At 37.4% G+C, this 20859-nt stretch overlaps 1 protein-coding gene across 9 annotated transcripts in view; it reads right to left on the bottom strand.

Annotated features, from left to right (window-relative positions):
* The window catches only part of LOC103022985 (procathepsin L), a 153991-nt gene that overhangs the window by 56172 nt on the left and 76960 nt on the right, over positions 1 to 20859 (bottom strand). For 3 of the 9 annotated variants that reach the window (XM_049464255.1, XM_049464254.1, XM_049464259.1), the window contains exons 2-4: positions 20505 to 20605; positions 20223 to 20365; positions 18852 to 19046 (exon numbers count right to left, since the gene is read on the bottom strand). The exons of 4 other annotated variants lie outside the window; for them this stretch is intronic. In XM_049464255.1, coding sequence (XP_049320212.1) covers positions 18852 to 19046; positions 20223 to 20365; positions 20505 to 20605 — 439 coding nt within the window. Of the gene's footprint in view, positions 1 to 1183; positions 1290 to 2236; positions 2400 to 6420; positions 6613 to 7590; positions 7786 to 8297; positions 8441 to 9595; positions 9759 to 11035; positions 11400 to 14974; positions 15077 to 15160; positions 15270 to 16366; positions 16533 to 17154; positions 17347 to 18851; positions 19047 to 20222; positions 20366 to 20504; positions 20606 to 20859 lie in introns of those variants that run through there. 2 more of the 9 variants (XM_022665687.2, XM_049464261.1) reach the window with 2 other exon arrangements.

The following is a 20859-nucleotide window of genomic DNA, read 5'->3' as shown; positions in this document are numbered from 1 at the left end:
ATTAAAATGTTAATGCTGATAAATTTGGGATGCACTAGGCTGTTCCCTGTTTCAGCTGCATATATTCCCCATTGTAAATGACTGTATTTTAGTAGAATGTGAATATATTAAAGAAGCTTAGTTGGACTGGAGTTTGTCTGGAGTTCTCTCGAGTCTCTGCACAGATCATCTTCATACTAGGCTACATACGTGTGTGACGTGTGCAGGTGTGATGGATCACAGTATAAACCAATAGGGAGTCGGAATGGTATATGTTTGTACTTCTCTACATCCGATCACAATCAGATTCACTCTATCTGGATGAAGAGATTTTATTGGATATGGGTTTTACTGAACAATGAGAAGCTGGAATGAAAACAAGCTGAAATAAAATAAAAGTAAAGAAGCTATTTTTAAAAGGTAAGGAGTGGAAAGTTCAGATAATTGTATGAAAATGTAAGGAGTAGAATTAAAAAGTTGTTGGGAAAAAGAATTACTCCAGTAAAGTACAAATAAACAAATTTCTACTTAAGTAATGTAATGCGCACTTTGTGGTTTTATGATTACAGATTGTAGTCCTGTATATGTTTCTCTGCATACTTTATTATTCGGGTGGTGGGTCATTCTCAGCACTGTAGTGACACTGACGTGTGTGTGATGTCCTGTGGGCGGCTTCCTGTAGGCAGCATCCTGTGACCACTGATGTAGGACTACAAGATAACCAACACAAACTGTGCAGCAACAGATTCAGAGCTTCTGTCTCTGACTTTACACCTACAAGCTGGAGCAGTTAGAAAGGAATGTCTAATAGAGTATAGGACAGTGTGTGGACACAGTGTTTAAAAACTCCAGCAGCACTGCTACGCCTGATCTACAATCTTCAAAATGTTAAGCATGTATAAACAGAGCTGACTTATGTTTTCTTGGCAGAAAATTGCAATCGTGCACAAGACAAAATGCAACATAGTTCATACAAAGCAAATCAAAACTTTACTGTAAAGTTAAACAAATAAATAAATATGTAAAGAACACACAAATGAGATGGCTGCTTTTATAGCAGGGAGAGACTGTGTTAAAACAGCTGTTAATGCACAATTTCAACTCCTTTCAAAGTGTGAATGAAGCATTCACAGACTGTATGCACTCTGAGTCTGTCTTGTTCATCTATTATCATATTTATTTATTATTTATTTACAGTATGTACCTGTTCTTGACCAGCCAGTAGTCCTTTCCATTCTGACTGCCGTAACCTACAGCCAGGACGCCGTGATTGAGCTGAGTGCTGCTGCAATCTGACTCATCATAGATGCCTGTAATCAGCAGATTTCAGTAATCAGTTAAAGCAATCCAAACAATGATCAGTAAAATCCATAGAGCGAACGGTATCAAACTCAAATCCAGATATGTGTAATTCCAGCCAGTTCTGGAGCTACCAGAAGTTTCTTATCTGATCTAATTAATTAGTGCTCACAATATCTGTGTTCAGGTTTGAGGTTTAAATAGATAGATAGATAGATAGATAGATAGATAGATAGATAGATAGATAGATAGATAGATAGATAGATAGATAGATAGATAGATAGATAGATAGACAAAAGTATAAAACAGCTTTTTATACAAAAGTATAAAACAGCAAATATAATTAGTATAACTATAAATATAAATATGCAGTGAATGTATTTGAATAGAATTTTTATTGCACTTAGTCCGTATGTGTTATTTTATTGCGCTTAGTCCGTATGTGTTATTTTATTGCACTTAGTCCATTTGAGTTGCTACTGCTCCTCCTCATCCTCTGTCCTCCTGTTACTCCTCCTTCCCCCAGGGTAGGAATTGTAAAGTCTGATGGCATGATGGACAAAGGAGTTTCGGAGTCTGTTGGTCCTGCATTTGGGGAGGAGCAGTCTGTCACTGAACAGGCTCTTCTGGTTGCTGATGACGGTGTGCAGAGGGTGACTGGCATCGTCCATGATGTTCAGCAGTTTGTCCATAGTCCTCTTCTCTGCCACCGTCACCAAGGAGTCCAGCTTCATGCCGACCACAGAACCAGCACGCCTGATCAGTTTGTCCAGCCTGGATGAGTCCTTCTTTGATATGCTGCATCCCCAGCACACCACGGTGTAGAACAGGTTAAGGACATTTTGCATTCTCCCTTAAAATTCACCGTTTTGAAGACACATGTTTTTCATTGGAAAGGGATCACTTAAATTAACGATTAATTAGGGATTAACTAATGATAGGCGTAAGAGGAAGTCACCTGATTGATATAGCTGGAAGGAGACTTCAGCATCTACGGCCACAGAAACAGGTCCGACGGTGCCCACGACTTCCTTTAGCTCTTCCTCACTCCCACTGCTGATAAAAGTAAAGCCAGAACAGGTGGCTCCCACTGAGTATTGATTGAACCTGCAAACTGAATCCTGCAGAGAGTCAGAGAGAGAGAGAGAAATTATTTCTTCACTTTAATCAGTCAATCATACTTATGTTTCTTGTATCACAGTTGTTTTTAATATAACAATATAATATATAATTATCACCACTGGTAAAAAAAAAAAAATAACACTGTAGAGCTAAGGCTAAGCTAAGTTGCACATTGGGTGCTGATAATTGCCATAATTGTAGGGAACATGCATGTGTTTGATAAACAGTAGAACTGAGAATGTGGGTTATGCCCATAAAAAAGACCTCCTTTCTTGTGTTTAATGCTAAAGCACTCCATTAAACTTTTACTCAGCAGATTCTAATTTTAAAAGCATCAAACCTATTCTGAGATGTTATAATACAGCTAAAACATCTCAATCAATATTTTTGTTTTCCTCAAGATGAGACAAAGACCTAGTAACATGTGTCTCTGTGACTCTGTGTCCTTCTGCTAAAATACACTTTTGTTTGTTCTTTGTGAAATACTATAGGTCTCTCTGAGTTGTATATGATGCTGCACATGAAACTGTTTCTCAGTCTCCACTCTCTGCGGTAGCTAGTAAAAGACAATCCTCAGAAAAACGAGTCGTAAAGTGTAAAGTTAGAGCTATCTTTTGTAAGTAACTATAGGTTTAAATTGGATCTCCGGTTGAGTCTGCATTTTACAGAGACCTTAAATATACACCAGCCAGCACAACTCGACTGAACATCGGTCAAAGCAGGCGCCGTTTGCGTCAGATTTTTTAAAATTGAATGAGGGGGGGAAGTAGCACATCGCGTTTTCTGCTGCAGTGCTGTTAGTCAATCAGAGGGAATATATTTGCATGTATGCATATTCATGAACAAGAGCCAAAACCTGTCTAATTTAGTGATCTAAATAGAAACCTTTTTTTTTTTTTTTTTTTTTTTAAACGGCTCACATGGCATTCATTCATATTAGAGACCGCAACTAGACATTTTAAAATGATTAAAAAAAAAAAATGAAATGAGATCTTTAAGTCTCATAATTTCCCAACATGTTAAAGGGGAATTCCTCTACTTTGGCAAAATGTCTCTCTGCATAAATGAATGATCTCTAAAACTAACTTTCCGTTAGTGATCATGATGGACTACATCTTATAGCTTCTCTACACTCTAAAAAACAGAGGTACGATATGAGTACTTTTTTGTACTCGAAGGTACACTCTTTATAATTGTACCCTCAAAGGTACAATATTGGTCTTTACGGGGTCAGATTTGTTCCCTCTGAAGTACAAAGTCATTTCTAACAGCAATAAGTACAAATTTGTACCATTTAACCAGCCAAAGGGTACATTCAGTATTCTGCATCACTGTACTAATAAACAATATATATTTTAATTGCACATTTTTTATTTGAAAGCCAGACAATTTTGTATCATCAAGTTTTTGAGCCATATTTAGTTGATGACAACGTTTATAATCTTTATGATCTTTACTGCCACAAAAACCATGGGTACAAAAAAGGACTTTCACTGAAAGGTACTTTTTTGTGCCTCAATATAAGGTACAGCCCCAGCGACAAGCTTTGTACTCTTTTAAGTACAAATCTGTACTTATATTTCTTAGAGTGTATGCCACACGTTAAGTGTTTGACTAAACTGACCAAAACACAATACAGTGGAAAAGTCCAATAAGCTCAGTGCAGATGTGACTGATTGTAGGTTTACAAAAGTGAGGAAAGTCTCCTGTAGCCGTTTCTAAACATCAACAGATTCTAAGATCAACAGCTTAAACAGCTGTAGGCCTCAAGTTATAATTTTACTACGATGGATCAAACTCAGTATAAATCTCAGAAAATGCACTGTCATCTGCACCTTCAGGCTCAGTATAGAACTCAGAAAATGCAATAGATGTTGAACTGGGTAAACCACTACAACCCATGACATTTGACAGGATTTAAGAACAAGAAAAAATAGGGACGATAGATCTCATAACAAGTAAAACCAGAAGAGGTGGAAAAATAACAAAGGTTGTCTGGGGGAAATATGGCCACCTCGATAAGAATGAGGAAAAAAGACAGCAAAACTGGTTTCCTGCAAAAAGAAGAAAAGATGATGAACGAAACAGAAAGATAAAGAAAGAAAAGGCAGAGACCTGTGTCTTCTGTAAATAATGATAAATATATATTGCATGCATTATTATATAACAGCTATATAATATTCTGAAGCTGTTAATGGGTGGGGAAAAAGGTGTATGAGTGCTCAAGGCATCAGGCAGTTTAGAGCAGAATTGGAACAAACTTCACCTCATGGCCCTTTACCTGTATACGACATTGTTTCTCTAAGGCCAACTACTGCAACTTCCTGAGTGCTGGATTTCACTGTGCAGCCGATAGTTAAGTGTTTAAAAGATATAATGAATAATAATAATAATAATAATAATAATAATAATAATAATAATAATAATAATAATAATAATATGCAAGATCTACACAGTATATATACAGTATGGAGTTTGTATCAATTGTTCATAGGGGGCACCCATTTTGTGAAAATGTACAGAAATGGGAACTCTTAAATGAAGTGGTGAGAGTATGTGTAATGGGACAGGGCCTGTTTCAGTCCTTATAAAGCCTTTTGCTCTACGAGTGTCCAAAGGTCTCCTAAACATGGGACCAACTCTTACTGGTGGATTTATAGAGTGAATAAAATGCCCATACAGTGCCATCCATAATTATTGGCACCCCTAATTAAAATGTGTTAAAAGCTATAAAATTATATTTTATTGCAGAAGCATAATCTCACTCTAAACATTTTTTTGGAAAAAAGCAACATTCAGCTCAAGTGAATAAAGAAAGAAAAATCCTGACTAATAAATAATAATTTTTCATAAAATGACCTGTTCCACAATTAACAATTTCTTGGAAATAAATGTATTTGAATAATTGATTTCATTTCTACTGTAGTTAATTAAGTCAATCAAAGTATCTAGGAACCTTTAATTAGTAATTCATCACTTTCTGTTTCCCTGGGGTATAAATATGGAGTTACACAGAGGCCTATTTCTCTTACTCACTCTTAAACATGGGAAAGACAAGAGAACACACTATTCAAGTAAAGTAGATGTGTGTCGACCTTCATAAATCAGACAATGGCTACAGGAAAATAGCCGCATACCTGCAGATGCCCCTATCTACAGTCAGAACATCATCAAAAAGTTTAACACATCTGGAACAGCGATAAACAAGCCTGGAAGAGACCACAAATGTATCCTGTCACCAGGCACAGTGAGAAGAAGTGTAAGAGAAGTAAAAAGTTCTCCAATGCTCACTGTAGGAGGATTGAATCAAATGGTAGGATCTTGGGGTTACGAGTCTCCCAAACAACCATCAGGCACATCTACATACCAACAAGCAGTTTGGGAGTCATGCAGCACAGAGAAAGCCTTTTCTGAGTTATAATCAGAAGCCTAAACGGGTGGAGTTTAACAAGTGGTACTGTGTTTTTAACGGGGACCGTGTGCTTTGATGTAACTGGGACCGTGATGCTGCTGTTAAGTATGAAGAAGGATTGTTGATGCTGTGGACCTGTTTCTCCTCCTAAGGATCTGGGAACCTTGTAAAGATACATTGGATCATGAACTCTTTGAAATATCAGAACATTTTGAATCCGAATCTGGTGGCCTCTGCCCGAAAGCTGAAGATGGGTCGTCACTGGATCTTCCAGCAAGATAATGACCCTAAACATGTGTCCAAATCTACTGAAAAATACTTCACAAAGCACAAAATCAAGCTCCTCTCATGGACATCTCCCCAAAGGAAAAGCTGTGAGGTGAGCTGAAGAGGAGAGATCATAGGAGAAGACCCATGAGTCTGGATGATTTAGAGAGATTGTGTAAAGAGGAATTTCTTAATGTGTATTTTTTCCCACACCAAAAAAAAAGGCTAATTATAATTATGGAGGGTGCTGAATATGAGTTGTAGTCATGGTGACACCTTATTATTATGTTTTTTCACAATAAATCTATAGTGCAATGCCAATGTACCCATCGTCCACTCACCTGGCCCTCGTAGGGGTACGAAGCCTCAGTGTCCAGTCCTCCATTGTTCATCACGTAGTTAAACGCATAGCTCATCAAGCCACCATTGCATCCGTTATTCCCGTAAGACTCAGAGCAGTCCACCAGCTGCTGCTCGCTGAGGGACACCAGACTTCCAGTCTTCTTAAACATCTGCCCCTCTAGAGCCCCCGTCTGAGAGAAGGAGGAGTATATGGGGAAAAAAGGATGAAACAAACTGGTGCACTTGTGTTTTCCATTGCCAAGATAGCAATAAACGTCTGATTTATCTAGCTTGTATTCAGTCAGTGGCGCACCTGTGTTTTGCTTAGCCACTTTCAGACCACTATGCCCATCTGTGTAGATATATTTACAAGCTTCTTTGCTTTTTAGACGACACAGGCACACGTTGTGAAAATAGACTGTTTGCAGGGTGTAAATAACAATCAGCATTGGAACGCACAGGGTGTAAATAGGGCCCTATGTGAATGGTGTTTGATTATTTATATTATATTTTTATTACCTTTTGTAATCACTTTTTTGTGAACAGAAAATTTTAAACTTTCAAATTTCATTTCCAAAGGGTAGTAGATTTGCTATGATTTATTTTATAACCCCTTTACGACCCCTGTTTTTATTTTTAGGCTGGATAGAGGTTTTATTTGGCCATAGGTTTGACACCAATAATTGTAATTACTCACTCACATGTTTTACCTGTACAGTAATAATTGCGGTACCACTTTAAAATAAGACTACCTTTATAAAGGGTTTATAAATAAAGTTGTAAATCCCTTAAAAATCATTAATAATCAGTTATAACACATACATAGAAAGGGTAACAATGACCTGTTGTTTGTCAAATAGTGAACCCACAGCTATCTATATTATGGCCTTTCTATGTATGTGTTATAACTGATTAGAAATGGTTTTTAAGGCATTTACAACCTAATCAGTAACTATTAATAAACTAATTGTAAACCATTTATAAACCCTTTATAAAGGTAGCCTTATTTTAAAGTGGTACCATAATTGCTTATAATTATTATGATTTTAATAGTATCAGATTGCAATTCTGGTTACATGTACTGTATGCTGTTACTACCCAACCCAGGTCAACTCCACTAGATAGGGTTGTTTTGGTTTCAGGTTCTGTTTTTTCCTCCACCTCCTTACCGAACTGAAGGCCCAGCAGGATCCACACTGCCCTTGGTCCTTGACTTCAGTCACATAGCCCTGGGTCCTCCAGTCCACTGTATCAGGCACAGCAGCGCCCCCTGCTTTTCCGGTGAATTTTGTTGCATTGTGAATTTTGGTCGTGTCAAAAGACCCCAGGCACCTGCTCAGCATCTTTCTAAACTCCTGGTTTTCCTGTTGGGGAGAAGAATAGAAAGAAAGAGAGAGACAGAGGGAAATGGTGAAACATATCACCAGTACTTCTAAAGAACAGAACAAAAGAGAAAGTTCAGCATGCTAAGTGCTGCAACTATGATCAGGAGATCGCTGGTTCGAATCCCGGTTATGCAGCTCGCCATCAGCTGCTGGTGTTGGGGCATCACTAAAAATGTGAGATATACAGCTGACTAGCAGCTGAATGGGGGGGGGGGGGGTGGGCATGGGCCTAGCTAAAGTGGGGGAGAAATGCGAAAAAAATTCAAATAAAGATTTAAATTAAAAAGTTATTAAAAATTATGTTTTACTTTACAAATATTAGTTTAATAAAAATCACACCACAGTCAGAGAAAATTGTCATATAAATGACAATTTTTGAGCAGAAGAAAAAAACTTTCAACAGAAGTCAATGTAAAAAGATTTTAGTCCAAGTCATTTGAGAGCATTTCTATTGAGTGTGTGTGTGTGTGTGTGTGTGTGTGTGTTCTCACCATATCAGCAAAGTGGTTCATGCCAAGTCTATGGCTTTTGAGACCCTGGTCAGCCAGCATGTTGTGTTCCAGGACCAGCTTAAGATTGGTCATCCAGATCATCTTACGCTGAGACTCTTCTTCCTCAGAACTGTAACTCTTACCTAACACACACACACACATTCACAAATCGCACACACAGTTAATTAGAATGATGAGTTTTTTGAAAATGATAACCAACCTCATCACCTGAAATTTTTAGGGTTTTTCTTAAAGCTCCACTAGGTAGGATTGAGATTTTGTGCTCGTGGGCTCCCCCTACAGTTGTAGAGTGTAATAAATGTATACAGCACTGTCATAAACACTAACGTAAACATAAACGTTTAAAAATCTTGGAGAAAGTGAATGTCAGCCTAATAGTTAGTGTATTGGTGTTTAATGTCTCTGGATTTTACAGATATCTGACAACAGGGTGCGCATTTCTAGGGCTGAAAAACAGAGCAAAGAGTCTAAAAGCGGAGAGGATGCGCATTTCTAGCGCAGAAAAACAGGCCAAAGAGTCTAAAAGCGGAGAGAGTGCGCATTTCTAGCACAGAAAAATGGGCCAAAGAGTCTAAAGGTGGAGAGGGTGCGCATTTCTAGCGCAGAAAATCGGGCCAAAGAGTATAAAGGTGGAGAGGGTGCGCATTTCTAGCGCAGAAAAACGGGCCAAAGAGTCTAAAAGCGGAGAGAGTGCGCATTTCTAGCGCAGAAAAACGGGCCAAAGAGTCTAAAAGCGGAGAGAGCGCCCATTTCTAGTGCAGAAAAACGGGCCAAAGAGACTAAAAGCGGAGAGGGTGCGCATTTCTAGTGCAGAAAATCGGGCCAAAGAGTCTAAAAGTTGCCGTAATTAAGGAGTTTAATATTAAGAGACATCATGAAATGAAACATCAATTTAACAAATCATAGTTTGCACAACACAGTCAAAGATAAAGATAGTAAGTCAAGTAAAATGGTGTATAAATGAAATAATCATGAAAAAAGTATTATTTAAAGTGGTATATTTCATTATTTGTTTTATTACAGAGTCTGTGGCCCGTGACTTCAAATATATTTCTCCTTCTGGCCCCCAACAAAAAAAGTTTGGACACCCCTGATCTACAGTATGTCATTTCCTACTGAAGCTGAAGGATTCTGCATTGAATATGGATTTGATTTCTGACAGTTAAACCGCTCTAAAACCAGTTCAGCCACATTCTTCAACATAGCGTTTTCAAAATGTTCAATTTAAATGTAAAAACTTTTTCTTACAGTGTGAAAAAAATAAAATAAAATCTCACCAAACTTCAGCTTCCATTCCTGGAATTCCAGATCCCCCAGAGAGGCGCTAATAACACCGACCAGCAGAGCGGCCACAGCGAGCAGGACCCTCATTCTGCACAGAGTGAGAGGAGATGTGTGTGCTGGAGAGGCAGGTGAACAGAGTAACAGGTGAGCGTTCTTCCCCCAAATAAATACTGCTTTAGTCCCGCCTCTTTTTCTCTTCTTTACATTCCTTTACATTAAACGAAACAGGAAACAAATGTCACGGGGTAGCATGTGACTGTGTGTTCTTTCTTGTTTGTGTGTGCGTGTGTGTGTGCACAGATGCTGAAGGCCTTTTTGACCGTATTAAAACCTATACCCTTACGGAAAGAAAATATATGTCCCAATATATGAACTGTCTATTTATGGAATTTTTTAAATGTCATAATTTACTGTTGAATTGGAAAGATTCAACAAATTCAATATTTTTCATGGATACAGTATGTGCTATTGATTAATATGTGACTGAAAATATATCAGATATTAGGTAAACAACTAGTGAAAATATATAGACTAATATATGGTGTTATACAGTAATTAATATATTACAATATACTTACAAATACATAAGGAATTGCCGCTTTTCAATATATAAAATATATTTACCCATGAATCTAAATATATTTATTTGTATATGTAACAATATTCTTAATAATATATATTTAACCATATATATTACTAAATAACTACTATATATTGTACTATAAATTCTGTAATACCACATATTTTGTGTTGTACTGAACCGTTTTACGCACAGTACATTGAAATATATATTTATGCATACATATTTCCATATATTACCACATATGTTGCGTTGTACTTAATTATATATTAAACAATACACATCACTATATATTAAAAAACATATTTCCAAATATGACTATCTATAACACACATACCATATAATACCACATATATTAGGGTGACCATATTTTCATTTGGGTAAACCGGGACACCTGGTAGCGGGGGGGTGGAGGGGTTGAGGGGTGGAGCGTTGTGTGTGTGCGGACATGTCCCGGGAAATACGGACGTTTGGTCGCCTTAACATATATCACAATGTATTCTATTATATATTTATCAACACAACATACAATTTAAAGCATATTGCTTAAAAATACACTTTATGGAAATGCAGAAAAACTATATATATATGAATATATATATATATATATATATATATATATATATATATATATATATATATATATATATATATATATATATATATATATATATATATATTGTGTTCAATTATAAATGCACTTTTAGTATTTTTTACCTAATTTGTACATAATGCTTTGAACTTTTTAAGTACATTTCCTTTTCACAAGGGTGGCCATCCTAGAAAAGAATAAAAATCCAACTTTGAATCCCTTATATTAGAATTCTGTAGATAAATATAAATAAAAACAGAATGCAGGAATTGCAAGTCTTTATTTACAATAAAAGACAGAAAACAAGTCAGGATGCTACAGAGAAATTTTATCTCAAAATATTGAGATTGGACAACAGAGAGCTGGAAAAGAAAGACAGGATTTTATAATAAAACACTTTTTATATTAAACGATTCAGAGGTGCGTCCCAATACTTCTGTTCATTTAATGTAGATCTATTCACTTATTCTTCACTGCATTTCTTAATGTTGATGAATACATAAAAAAAAAAATACATTCTACGCTAAATAAAGTGAAGTCTGTTTGTTTCCAGAGGTAAATATTTTATGGGTAGATGATTTAGGGATGGGGTTCTTTTCAGACTGCAGCTCCCAGCTCGCTCAATCTATTTAAAGAAAAAAAAACATTATTTAATGAAACAGATTCACACTGATGTATAGAGTTTGGTGACAGATCATGAGACATGCAACATACACTGACATGCCACCTGTCATTGGACAGGAACTAGTATCATGCTCACGTCCCTTGACAAGCTAAAGAATGCTACACAGAAATGTGTGGTATATGTGAACTCTTACACTGAATGTGAATGTGTTTCCTGACAGTCGATTTTCTGTTTGCAAGGACAGGTCTAGCCAGATGCTGCTGGTGACCATCATTACCACCTTTCTGCCTTTTGTTATGTATTACTGTATTACAGCTACTCACGTGACACTGTGGATTGAGAAACTTTACATTCCTGCAGGACTTAAGAAATTGAATGTCCCATTATTTACGTCATCTTGCCATGAACATGCTGGCGAGTGCTCAACATCTCTTGCAAGATAACTTGTACACAGAGATGTATAAAGTACTAGAGGGTGTGTCGGTAAACCAATCGGTGTGCCAGTCGGTGTGCCAGTTGTCATTCCCTTTAAGCCAGATGAGCTCTGACTTTGGCGTGTTCGTATCTTAACAGTGCGGTGCTTTTTTTCGAATCTCAGAAGAGGAAAATGACCTCATTTAAGGGAACAGCAATGTCATTTTATTCATTATTCTGCTTATTGTTGAGGTAAAAGTCGAGTTTTCGCAGTGCAGCTTGTCCGTGTGTGTGTTTAACGATCGGGGGTGTACACATGCTGAGGGTGCGCAGTGCGCATGACACTGCATGACTAAGATAGGATTGGGCAGCTGACTGCTGACTGTTGTCAGGGTTTTAATCAGTCAGTGGTGCACATGTATTTCCCGCCACTAAATCAGAAACACACAAGATATTTACCTGAATTAGACTGTTAAGGGTCTGTAAGATAGCAACGAGCATCGCGCATCGAGCATCTCTCGCTATCTTTAAGAAACTCCTGAAGACAGAGCTCTTCAAAGTGCACTTACTCTCCTAACACCTCTACCTTCTTTAGGCCCTATATAAAGATGTTTTTACCTTTTAACTTCTATTACTTTTGTACTTCACTGTTGTAAGTCGCTTTGGACAAAAGCATCTGCCAAATGTAATGTAATGTAATGTATTATTTATATTATTTTAGATATTTCGCCTAAAAATTCACTTGGTTCTAGTTAAAGCACAGGAACATACAAGATAGAGTACATGTACACGGATTCTTTAATTCTGTCTCTAGTCAAACATTCCCAAAAGAAATGCTAAACTGAACTGATAGCAAGTCCTTAGGATATAATAACTAATTCAGCAGTAAAAAACATAGCATTTTTTTTTTAGGTTTGTGTTATTCTTTCACCTGAACCTGACTCACCCACACACACACAGCGTATCAGATGTGGGACCTCACGTCAGACAGAAACTGAACAAAGAGTGCTGTGTCCTTTTGAACGAGTGTGTGTGTGTGTGTGTGTGTGTGCAGGTGCATCCAGTGCACGTTCAGTGGAGAGGAAGAAGAATAACTTTCACTTTATGAGGAAAGACTGCTGCATTTTCCTTCTCATAATTCTGTTTAATTTTCTACTTTAAGATTTGAACATTTTTTTTAAGCTTATCAGAGACAAACTTCTGTTTAAAATACAACAAAAATACAACTTTTTGCTTTCACTTTTAACCTCTTGAGACCTTGTGTCCTCATATGTGGACATTATATTTCTGCTTCTTTGCACCACGATGCATTTTTTTTAACGTTGACCTATTGGCCTCATATGGAGACTCAACAGATTTAAAACATGATGGCGGGAATCCCAGTCAAAAGTTTCTACAGCCAGTCCAACCCAAACAGTAATATAGACTCATTGTAGACCAGGTTAAAATTCTCATCAAATTTTATGTTTAAAACTTGTCTATTTACTTTTTTTTTTTTTGGACTAAGGATTATTTAAAATATTAAGATAATCCAAGCAAAAGTCTGGGTCTCAAGAGGTTAAGGGGGCTGGGAATAGGGATGTCCCTAATCAAATCATATGATCCAAAGTCAGGGTCAATCACATAATTTTCAAAGGATCGGAAATTGTGTAGAAAAGATCCGGATCACTGATATTTCAGAAGTGTAAGATTACATTGTTTCTCCATGAGTTCACTGTAGACTCTGCTAGGCTGTTGTAATGATGAAGGCTCTCGGGTGCTCTTTCTTTCTCTCTCTCACACACACACACACACACACACACACAATCATTCCTCTTTAGAATGCGATATATGCAGCTACACTAGTGTTTATGTCCTCCATTAAAGCTCCTATTTAAACTAAAGCAATTGAGTAACTCCTTAAATTAGCCCACAAATACAGGGAGATACCAGCATTTAAAACATGAATCATGATCTTGATTATGATTAATCACAGAAATGTTGTTGTGTGACATTTTTTGGTTTGTTTATTTAAGAAACTATACCTGTTTAAACGGAAATAATGTATATGGCCATTTATTACTTGTTTATTCTGTGCTAAAAAAGTGGGTGTGGTCCCACTTTATAATAAGTGTCCTTAAGTACTATTATATGTAGTTACATGGTAACAATCCATGTAACTACAGTGTAACTACTGATGATCTACAGATTGTTACACATTAACTACAGAGGAACAGGTTATGTAATTACACATGTGTATTAAGGTAAATTTTGACTTGTGTAAGTACTCATGTGTACCAGGGTGAGTGTACTTACACGTGTGTAACAATGTGTGTGTGTGTGTACTCAATCAGCCCTAATTACATACTAGACAGTAGCTGTTGGATAAGTTTACACTCAACTTATCACACACACACTATTACATATGTGTAAGTACACACACATTGTTACACACGTGTAAGTACACTCACCCTGGTACACATGTGTACTTACACAAGTCGAAATGAACCTTAATACACATGTGTAATTACATAACCTGTTCTCCTGTAGTTAATGTGTACTTCATCAGTAGTTACACTGTAGTTACATGGATTGTTACCGTGTAACTACATAGTACTTTGTGGACACTTATTATAAAGTGGGACCATGGGTGTTTTAATAAAGTTGTTTCAATAATAATAAAAAATTATCAGCACATACAAAAAAATAATTATAATATATATATATATACATATACATATATATATATATATATATATATATATATATATATATATATATATATATATATATATGTATATATATATATATATATATATATATATATATATATATGTATATATATAGTAAAAGTAAAAGTATTAAAGACTTGGAGAAAATGTAGTGAAGTAAATGTGGAAATAAGAGAAAAGATAATACTCCAGTAGATACTGATAAAACATATAAGTAACACTATAGTACAATATAGTGTTTTAGTTCTACTTCCTTACTATACATCTCTGCTTGTACAGGAGTGGGCATTCCCACGTGGAATTCCCTGATGTACCATGTCATGATTCATTTATATTCTGCTGTCCAATGACTTTTGGCATGTCAGTGTATATTCAACATTCATCCACTGAACGTCTAAGTTACTGAAAGCCAGCCAGAACTAAACCCAAAGCCCCGGTAATAAAATATACCTTTAAACCAGAGGGTAGACAGCGTATGAGGCAATGCCACACTGGTTCCTCTTGTTCCGGGACATTCTTATGTAGCCGCTTTCACCCCACCCAGCTCCCCAGCTGTAAAACAGATCAGTTTGCCTTTTTTCTACCATTTTTAACTTCCAATCAGAAACCGTCTTTTTTGTTAGTCTGTTCATTTACCTGTTCTTGACTATCCAGTAGTCCTCTCCGTGTATATCAGTACCGTAACCAACAATCAGGACAGCATGATTCAGGTTAGATCTGCTGCAGTACTGCTCATCATACACACCTGTAATCAGGCAGAGTATTATTAAAGGATCAATATGTAATTTATTTTCAGTCGTAAATGATAAAATAATCAGGATGTATCATCAGATATTAGGAAAACATGTTAAATCACTGGCAACTGCAGTCCGTCAAGGTTATCTGTGTTTCTCTGCCTCTTCTACGAGTCTAAACTGGCTTTGCTTGACAGCAGTGAGGGCACGTCATACCTGAGGTCTAGATCAGGATACTCAAATATAGATGTATATGTTATCTGCTAAGCTAATCAGTATATTGCTAGGACCTATAAAGTAGCTCCAGCTCCAGCTCTGGGGTGTGTAGTATTTTTGGAGCAGTGAGATTTTTCAGGTTTAACAGGCTTGGCTGAGGCTAACGCAGCTAGCGGTCATGAAGCTAGCTTAGCTAACTATGGATAAAGTTCACATGAGCTGGTTTATAATATGATTCGTCGTTTTTTCCATGGTAGAAGTTACCGAACGCGCCTTTCACTGGATTGTGAAGATTAAGCCTGGACCAAATTGGCAACCCGAGTTAGCGTGGTGTCTGGGGAAGGGTGGGCGGAGCAGAGTACTCTCTGTGGTGTTTTGAAATTAGACTGCTGTAGCCACTTCACACGCTCGCTCTCATTTCCTACAGAATTTTGCCTTTAACTTTCAATTAACTGTGTAGACATCTGGGGCAAAATAAATGAAACTCGGTGTACTGTAGAATCCCAGCTGGCACACAACTGACCTGATGTTCTATTTGCTTTACTGTCATGTTTTTGAGATGTTGAATCAGATTGGTAGTGGCGAGTAACATTCCTTATACTCAGCTTTACTACAGTGATGTACGTATATTGGTAACTATCTGTTACCCATATGATTTTCTAATTTTATTGAGGTATGGTTTATTAAAGATTGAATGTACGTTTGTACGTGTACTGCCATGTCAACGTTGATTCACTTTTCAAAATCAACACCAAATCCAACATTCAATCATGACATCAATGTTGATTTAACATTTAAATGCCAGCTGGGATACAACAGTAAAATGTGGAGATAGTGAAAGGGGTGTGCAGACTTTCTGACTCGACGGTATGATGTTAGTAAGAAGGCTCACCTGAAGAATAGAAAGTGAAGGTGTGACGACTCATGTCGATGGATGCAGAAATGGGTCCGATTGAGGCCACGGCCTGCTGCAGAACGTACTCGTCTCCACTGGGCAAGGTTTTATAGCCTCTGCAGATAGCACTAACATTCAGTGCATTAAACCTGCACATCCCGTCCTAAAGAGAAATCAGAACAAGGCCACAGAATATTTAATCAAAACCAGAGACTGTAAAAAAGATGGACTCCTGATACCCGAGTCTGCTTAGTAGAGACCAGAGGAGGGAGAAAGACTGTGGAGAGACAGCCTACGCATTTAAATAACCCCGCCCCTGAGGGCTGCCTCGAGGTCACAGGCTGCAGAGCGGAGCGGAGCAGAGCTGACAGTCTGTTATTGGTCCCGCCCATAACCCAGCCCTTTTACAATAACCACACCTTTTTGGAATAGAGCTGAATAACGTTTTTAAAAACGAATTCTGTGGGGATATAAAAAAATGACAATATAAGCAGAGGTTACACTAGCTGTTATATTTAAATAAAGGAGGTAGAATTACAGTATATTAGAAAAAAAACGTGATTGAAAGTTGTCTGTTTTGCCATTAAAACCTATGGGGATGGGTGGGGTTACGCAGCTTTTTGAAACCGAACAGCAGGGGGCGCCCGACCTGTGGTGGCTTCACTTTTGAGAGACGATTCTCTGTCCAGCTCTACACAGTCTATGATCAAACCCAACTATTTATCTTATTTCACTATTTAACTTAATCATTTTCATATCTTAAACCAGCTCCAGTCTGAGCTCACCTTGGCCTCGTACGAATAGGATGCCTCGGACTGCAGACCTCCACTGGACCGAACATACTCAAAAGCACTCTGTAACCTGCCGCCTGCACAGCCCTGGTTTCCAGACAAATCAGAACAGTCGACCAGCTGTTGTTCACTCAAGGCTTCCAGCTTCCTAGTCTTCCTGAACATCTGAGCCTCTAGCGCCCCCGTCTGAGAAACAGAGAAATACGCAAAAAAAAAAAAAAACAAGACACATTTTTAATAATCGTATTTTTTTCACTATAAGGCACACTTAAAATCCTTTAATTTTCCCCAAAATCATCATCTTTTAATCCGGTGCACCTTATGTGTGAATTTTACCAGTCAGGTTGTAAGGAGCAGTAAAGCCACTCTGCTGAAGTACAGCGTTATACAGGAGTTTCAGTTAAGTTCTAAAGAAGTGTTAGCATTAGCTGCTAACTGTGCTACGCACTAGCTCTTTGGCCATTCAGAGGTGAGTGTTATCAGCCTGTAGCTTGCTGCTAACCCCGGCTAACACTAACGTTACTGGAACAGCCTTAGCATTAGCTGCTAACCACAGCACTAGTTCTGTTCTTAGCTTAGCTCACCACTGGGTGGCCAGACCTACTGAATTTAGAAGAAAAACATGGTGAAACCCCTGTTCCTACTACTAGTTACTTGGTTATTAAAACAATCAAAGTGTAAATATGTTAGATACAAGTTCATTTAAGGAGTTTTGTTTCAACTGCTATCTTGTAGGCTAGCAGGCATAGGCAGGTACCGATTAGCATTAGCAACTAGAATTCACGATAGGATTAAATGTGTAAATATATCATGTAAAGTGTAAAATACTGCTGATTATTGAGTCAGAGACAAGTAGAGATTAAGATGTTGTTGTAGAGTTTTACTATGTTAAACAGGTTGTTTTTAATTGATGGGAAAAATGTGCGAACTTTGCGAATCAAAGATGGCGAGCCAACCTGAGACTACATGTCCCAGAATACTGTGCGAGTGATGTCTGCAGCATGAGCATGCAAACCGCACCGCTGAGAGAGAGACAGAGAGACAAAGATAGATAGACCACAGATAAGAGGGGCCATGCCTTTGACACACACACACACACACACACACACAAAGGTAAAAGAAGAGTATTGACTACTAACAAAATAAAATAAAAAAGTTTAAAGATCGTTACTGAGTTTAATTTTAATATATATATATATATATATATATATATATATATATATTTCTAAAACTGGATCGTTTTGTTTTTGCTATTTGATCTTGTGCGTTCTGTCCAATATATGATTATATTTACTGAATAGATCCCTCGCTGAACTAATTTCTTATTTTACACCTCAATCCCTTTTACTCTATAATATTTAATTTATTTTATTTTTTGTATAAACATTTAAAATAATATAAATAATATGATTTTTAAACTTTGACTGCTTTCTTTAATAACTACACAATACTTGTACTTTTACTTTCAGTACTTGAATAATATCTTTTAGAATAAATGACTCAATACTTAAATACAAAAAAAATGCTAAATACTTTAGTACTTAGTACTACTTAAGTGTGGTGCTTAAAGAACACCTCAACTTATACTCAAGTCCTTTTTTTAAAAAGCGCTTGTCTCTTACTTTATACATGTCTGAACAATAACTGGCAATGTCCCGTTTGAATCATTACTGTTCACAAATGCAACTCACCGCACTGAAGGCCCAGCAGGAGCCACAGTTGCCTTGGTTTTTGACCTTTGTCACGTAACCCATTGCCCTCCAGTCCACAGCATCAGGTAAAGCAGCACCCTCTGCCTGTTGGAGGAACGTAGCTGCAGTGCTGGTCTTTGTCCTGTTGAAGGGTAACAGGCAGTTACTAAACCAGGCCTGGAGCTCTTGGTTGTTCTGTTGGAGAGTAAGATGACAGAAATTGACATATTTAGAGTGTTACTTAAAAGTAGGGCACAAAAAAGTATTTAAACAACCACCGATTGTGCAAGTTCTCCTACTCAGAAATGTGAGGGAGGTCTGCTATTTTAATCATAGATATACTTCAACTATGGCACTGATATGATATCCCACTCTATGACCTTGAAAGTAGGTGTTCAACTCAGCGTCCTTCTTCCTTAGGTTTCATCTGACACATATTCCCACCAACCTGCTTGCCTATTGTGGATTCGCTTTTCCCAGTCTGGTGCAGGTCTACAATTTTATTCTTGGTGTCCTTCAACAGTTCCTTGGTCTTGGCCATGGTTAAGTTGGAGTCTGACTAATTGAGACTATGGACATATGTCTTTTATACAGATAATGAGGTCAAACATTAATCCAGGTTACTTCCTAAAGAAGCTACAGGTCTGTGAGAGCCAGAAATTTTGCTTGTTTGTGGATGAGCAAATACTTATTTTTCCACTATAATTTACAAATTTATAAATTCTTTAAAAATCCTATAATGTGATTTCCTGATTTTTATCTCATTTTGTCTCTCATAGTTAAAGTGTACCTATGTTAAAAATTACAAACTTCTCTCATCTTTCTAGAAAAATAGGGGAGTAGGAGAACTTGCACAGTCAGTGGCTGACTAAATACGTTTTTGCCCCACTGTACATTCACCCTTATAAGAGACTGTATTTCCACATCAGTTTATATATTACTCTAAATGGACAAAATATATTTGGGTCACCTGCTCATTCATTGCTTTTTCTTAAATCTAGGATATTAAAACAGGTTTATTCTGCTTTTACTGGAGTAACTGTCTCTACTAGGTGTTTCTACTACTGTGTCAGGTTAGGATGTTGGATGATCACCAGTCCACCTCATCCCCAACTCAACAAATCATCCCAAAACTACTGGATGAAACGCCATCATTCCAGAGGACACAGTTCCACTGCTCCCCAGCTCAGTACTGGGAGGTTTTAGACCCTTCTAGCTCACATGTGGCATTAGAAATGGTGCCAATAGGTTTATGTTTACCTACTACAGAAATTCATACTCCAGATTCTATCCAAGTTCTATTGGCAGTACTACTTCTCTACAACATATGAACAGCTGAATGCTACAAACATCTTCTGTTCATCTTCTCACCATGTCTGCAAAAAGGTTCATGCCGAGTCGGTAGCTTTTGAGACCCTGGTCAGCCAGCACATTATGTTCCAGTACCAGCTTACGATTGGACAACCAGACCATCTTGCGCTGAGACTCTTCTTCCTCAGATTCATAACTCCTACCTGAGAGATCAATACATACATCACAGACTTTGTGCAAATAATACAAATGGTTAAATAAGTCAAAAATGTAGGATTTATTTTATGATGTGACAAAGAGTTTCAGTGAAACTGGAGCAGATATGATAAATATATTTCTCACCATGATCCAGTTTCCATTGGTGGAACTCCAGATCCTCCATAGAGACACTGGCTGCACCGGCCACAGCCGCAAGAGCAGCGACAACAAGTACAGCCTTCATTCTGCAAAGAGTACGTGAGTGAGGTCATTCAAAATAGTGGACTTAAAGGAGAACCCTGGTGTGAAATGGACTTGGGCGGAAATTAAACTTAATAACAAGTATGAACTTTTGTTGAATAGCCCACCTCTGTTTAACCCTAGCATTCTGAAATACAGCATTTTTATCCAATGCTCCCAACAGGCTCACAATGCTAGTGATAGGGGCATATTATTATTTTTACACCATTAACAAGATCAGACCTCAGACCAAGATCCA

This window comes from Astyanax mexicanus, chromosome 14 (assembly GCF_023375975.1).
Source record: "Astyanax mexicanus isolate ESR-SI-001 chromosome 14, AstMex3_surface, whole genome shotgun sequence".
NCBI classification, from domain to species: domain Eukaryota; kingdom Metazoa; phylum Chordata; class Actinopteri; order Characiformes; family Acestrorhamphidae; genus Astyanax; species Astyanax mexicanus.
The sequence above is the reverse complement of the archived record's forward strand: the minus strand, read 5'-3'. Positions and strand labels throughout refer to the sequence as shown.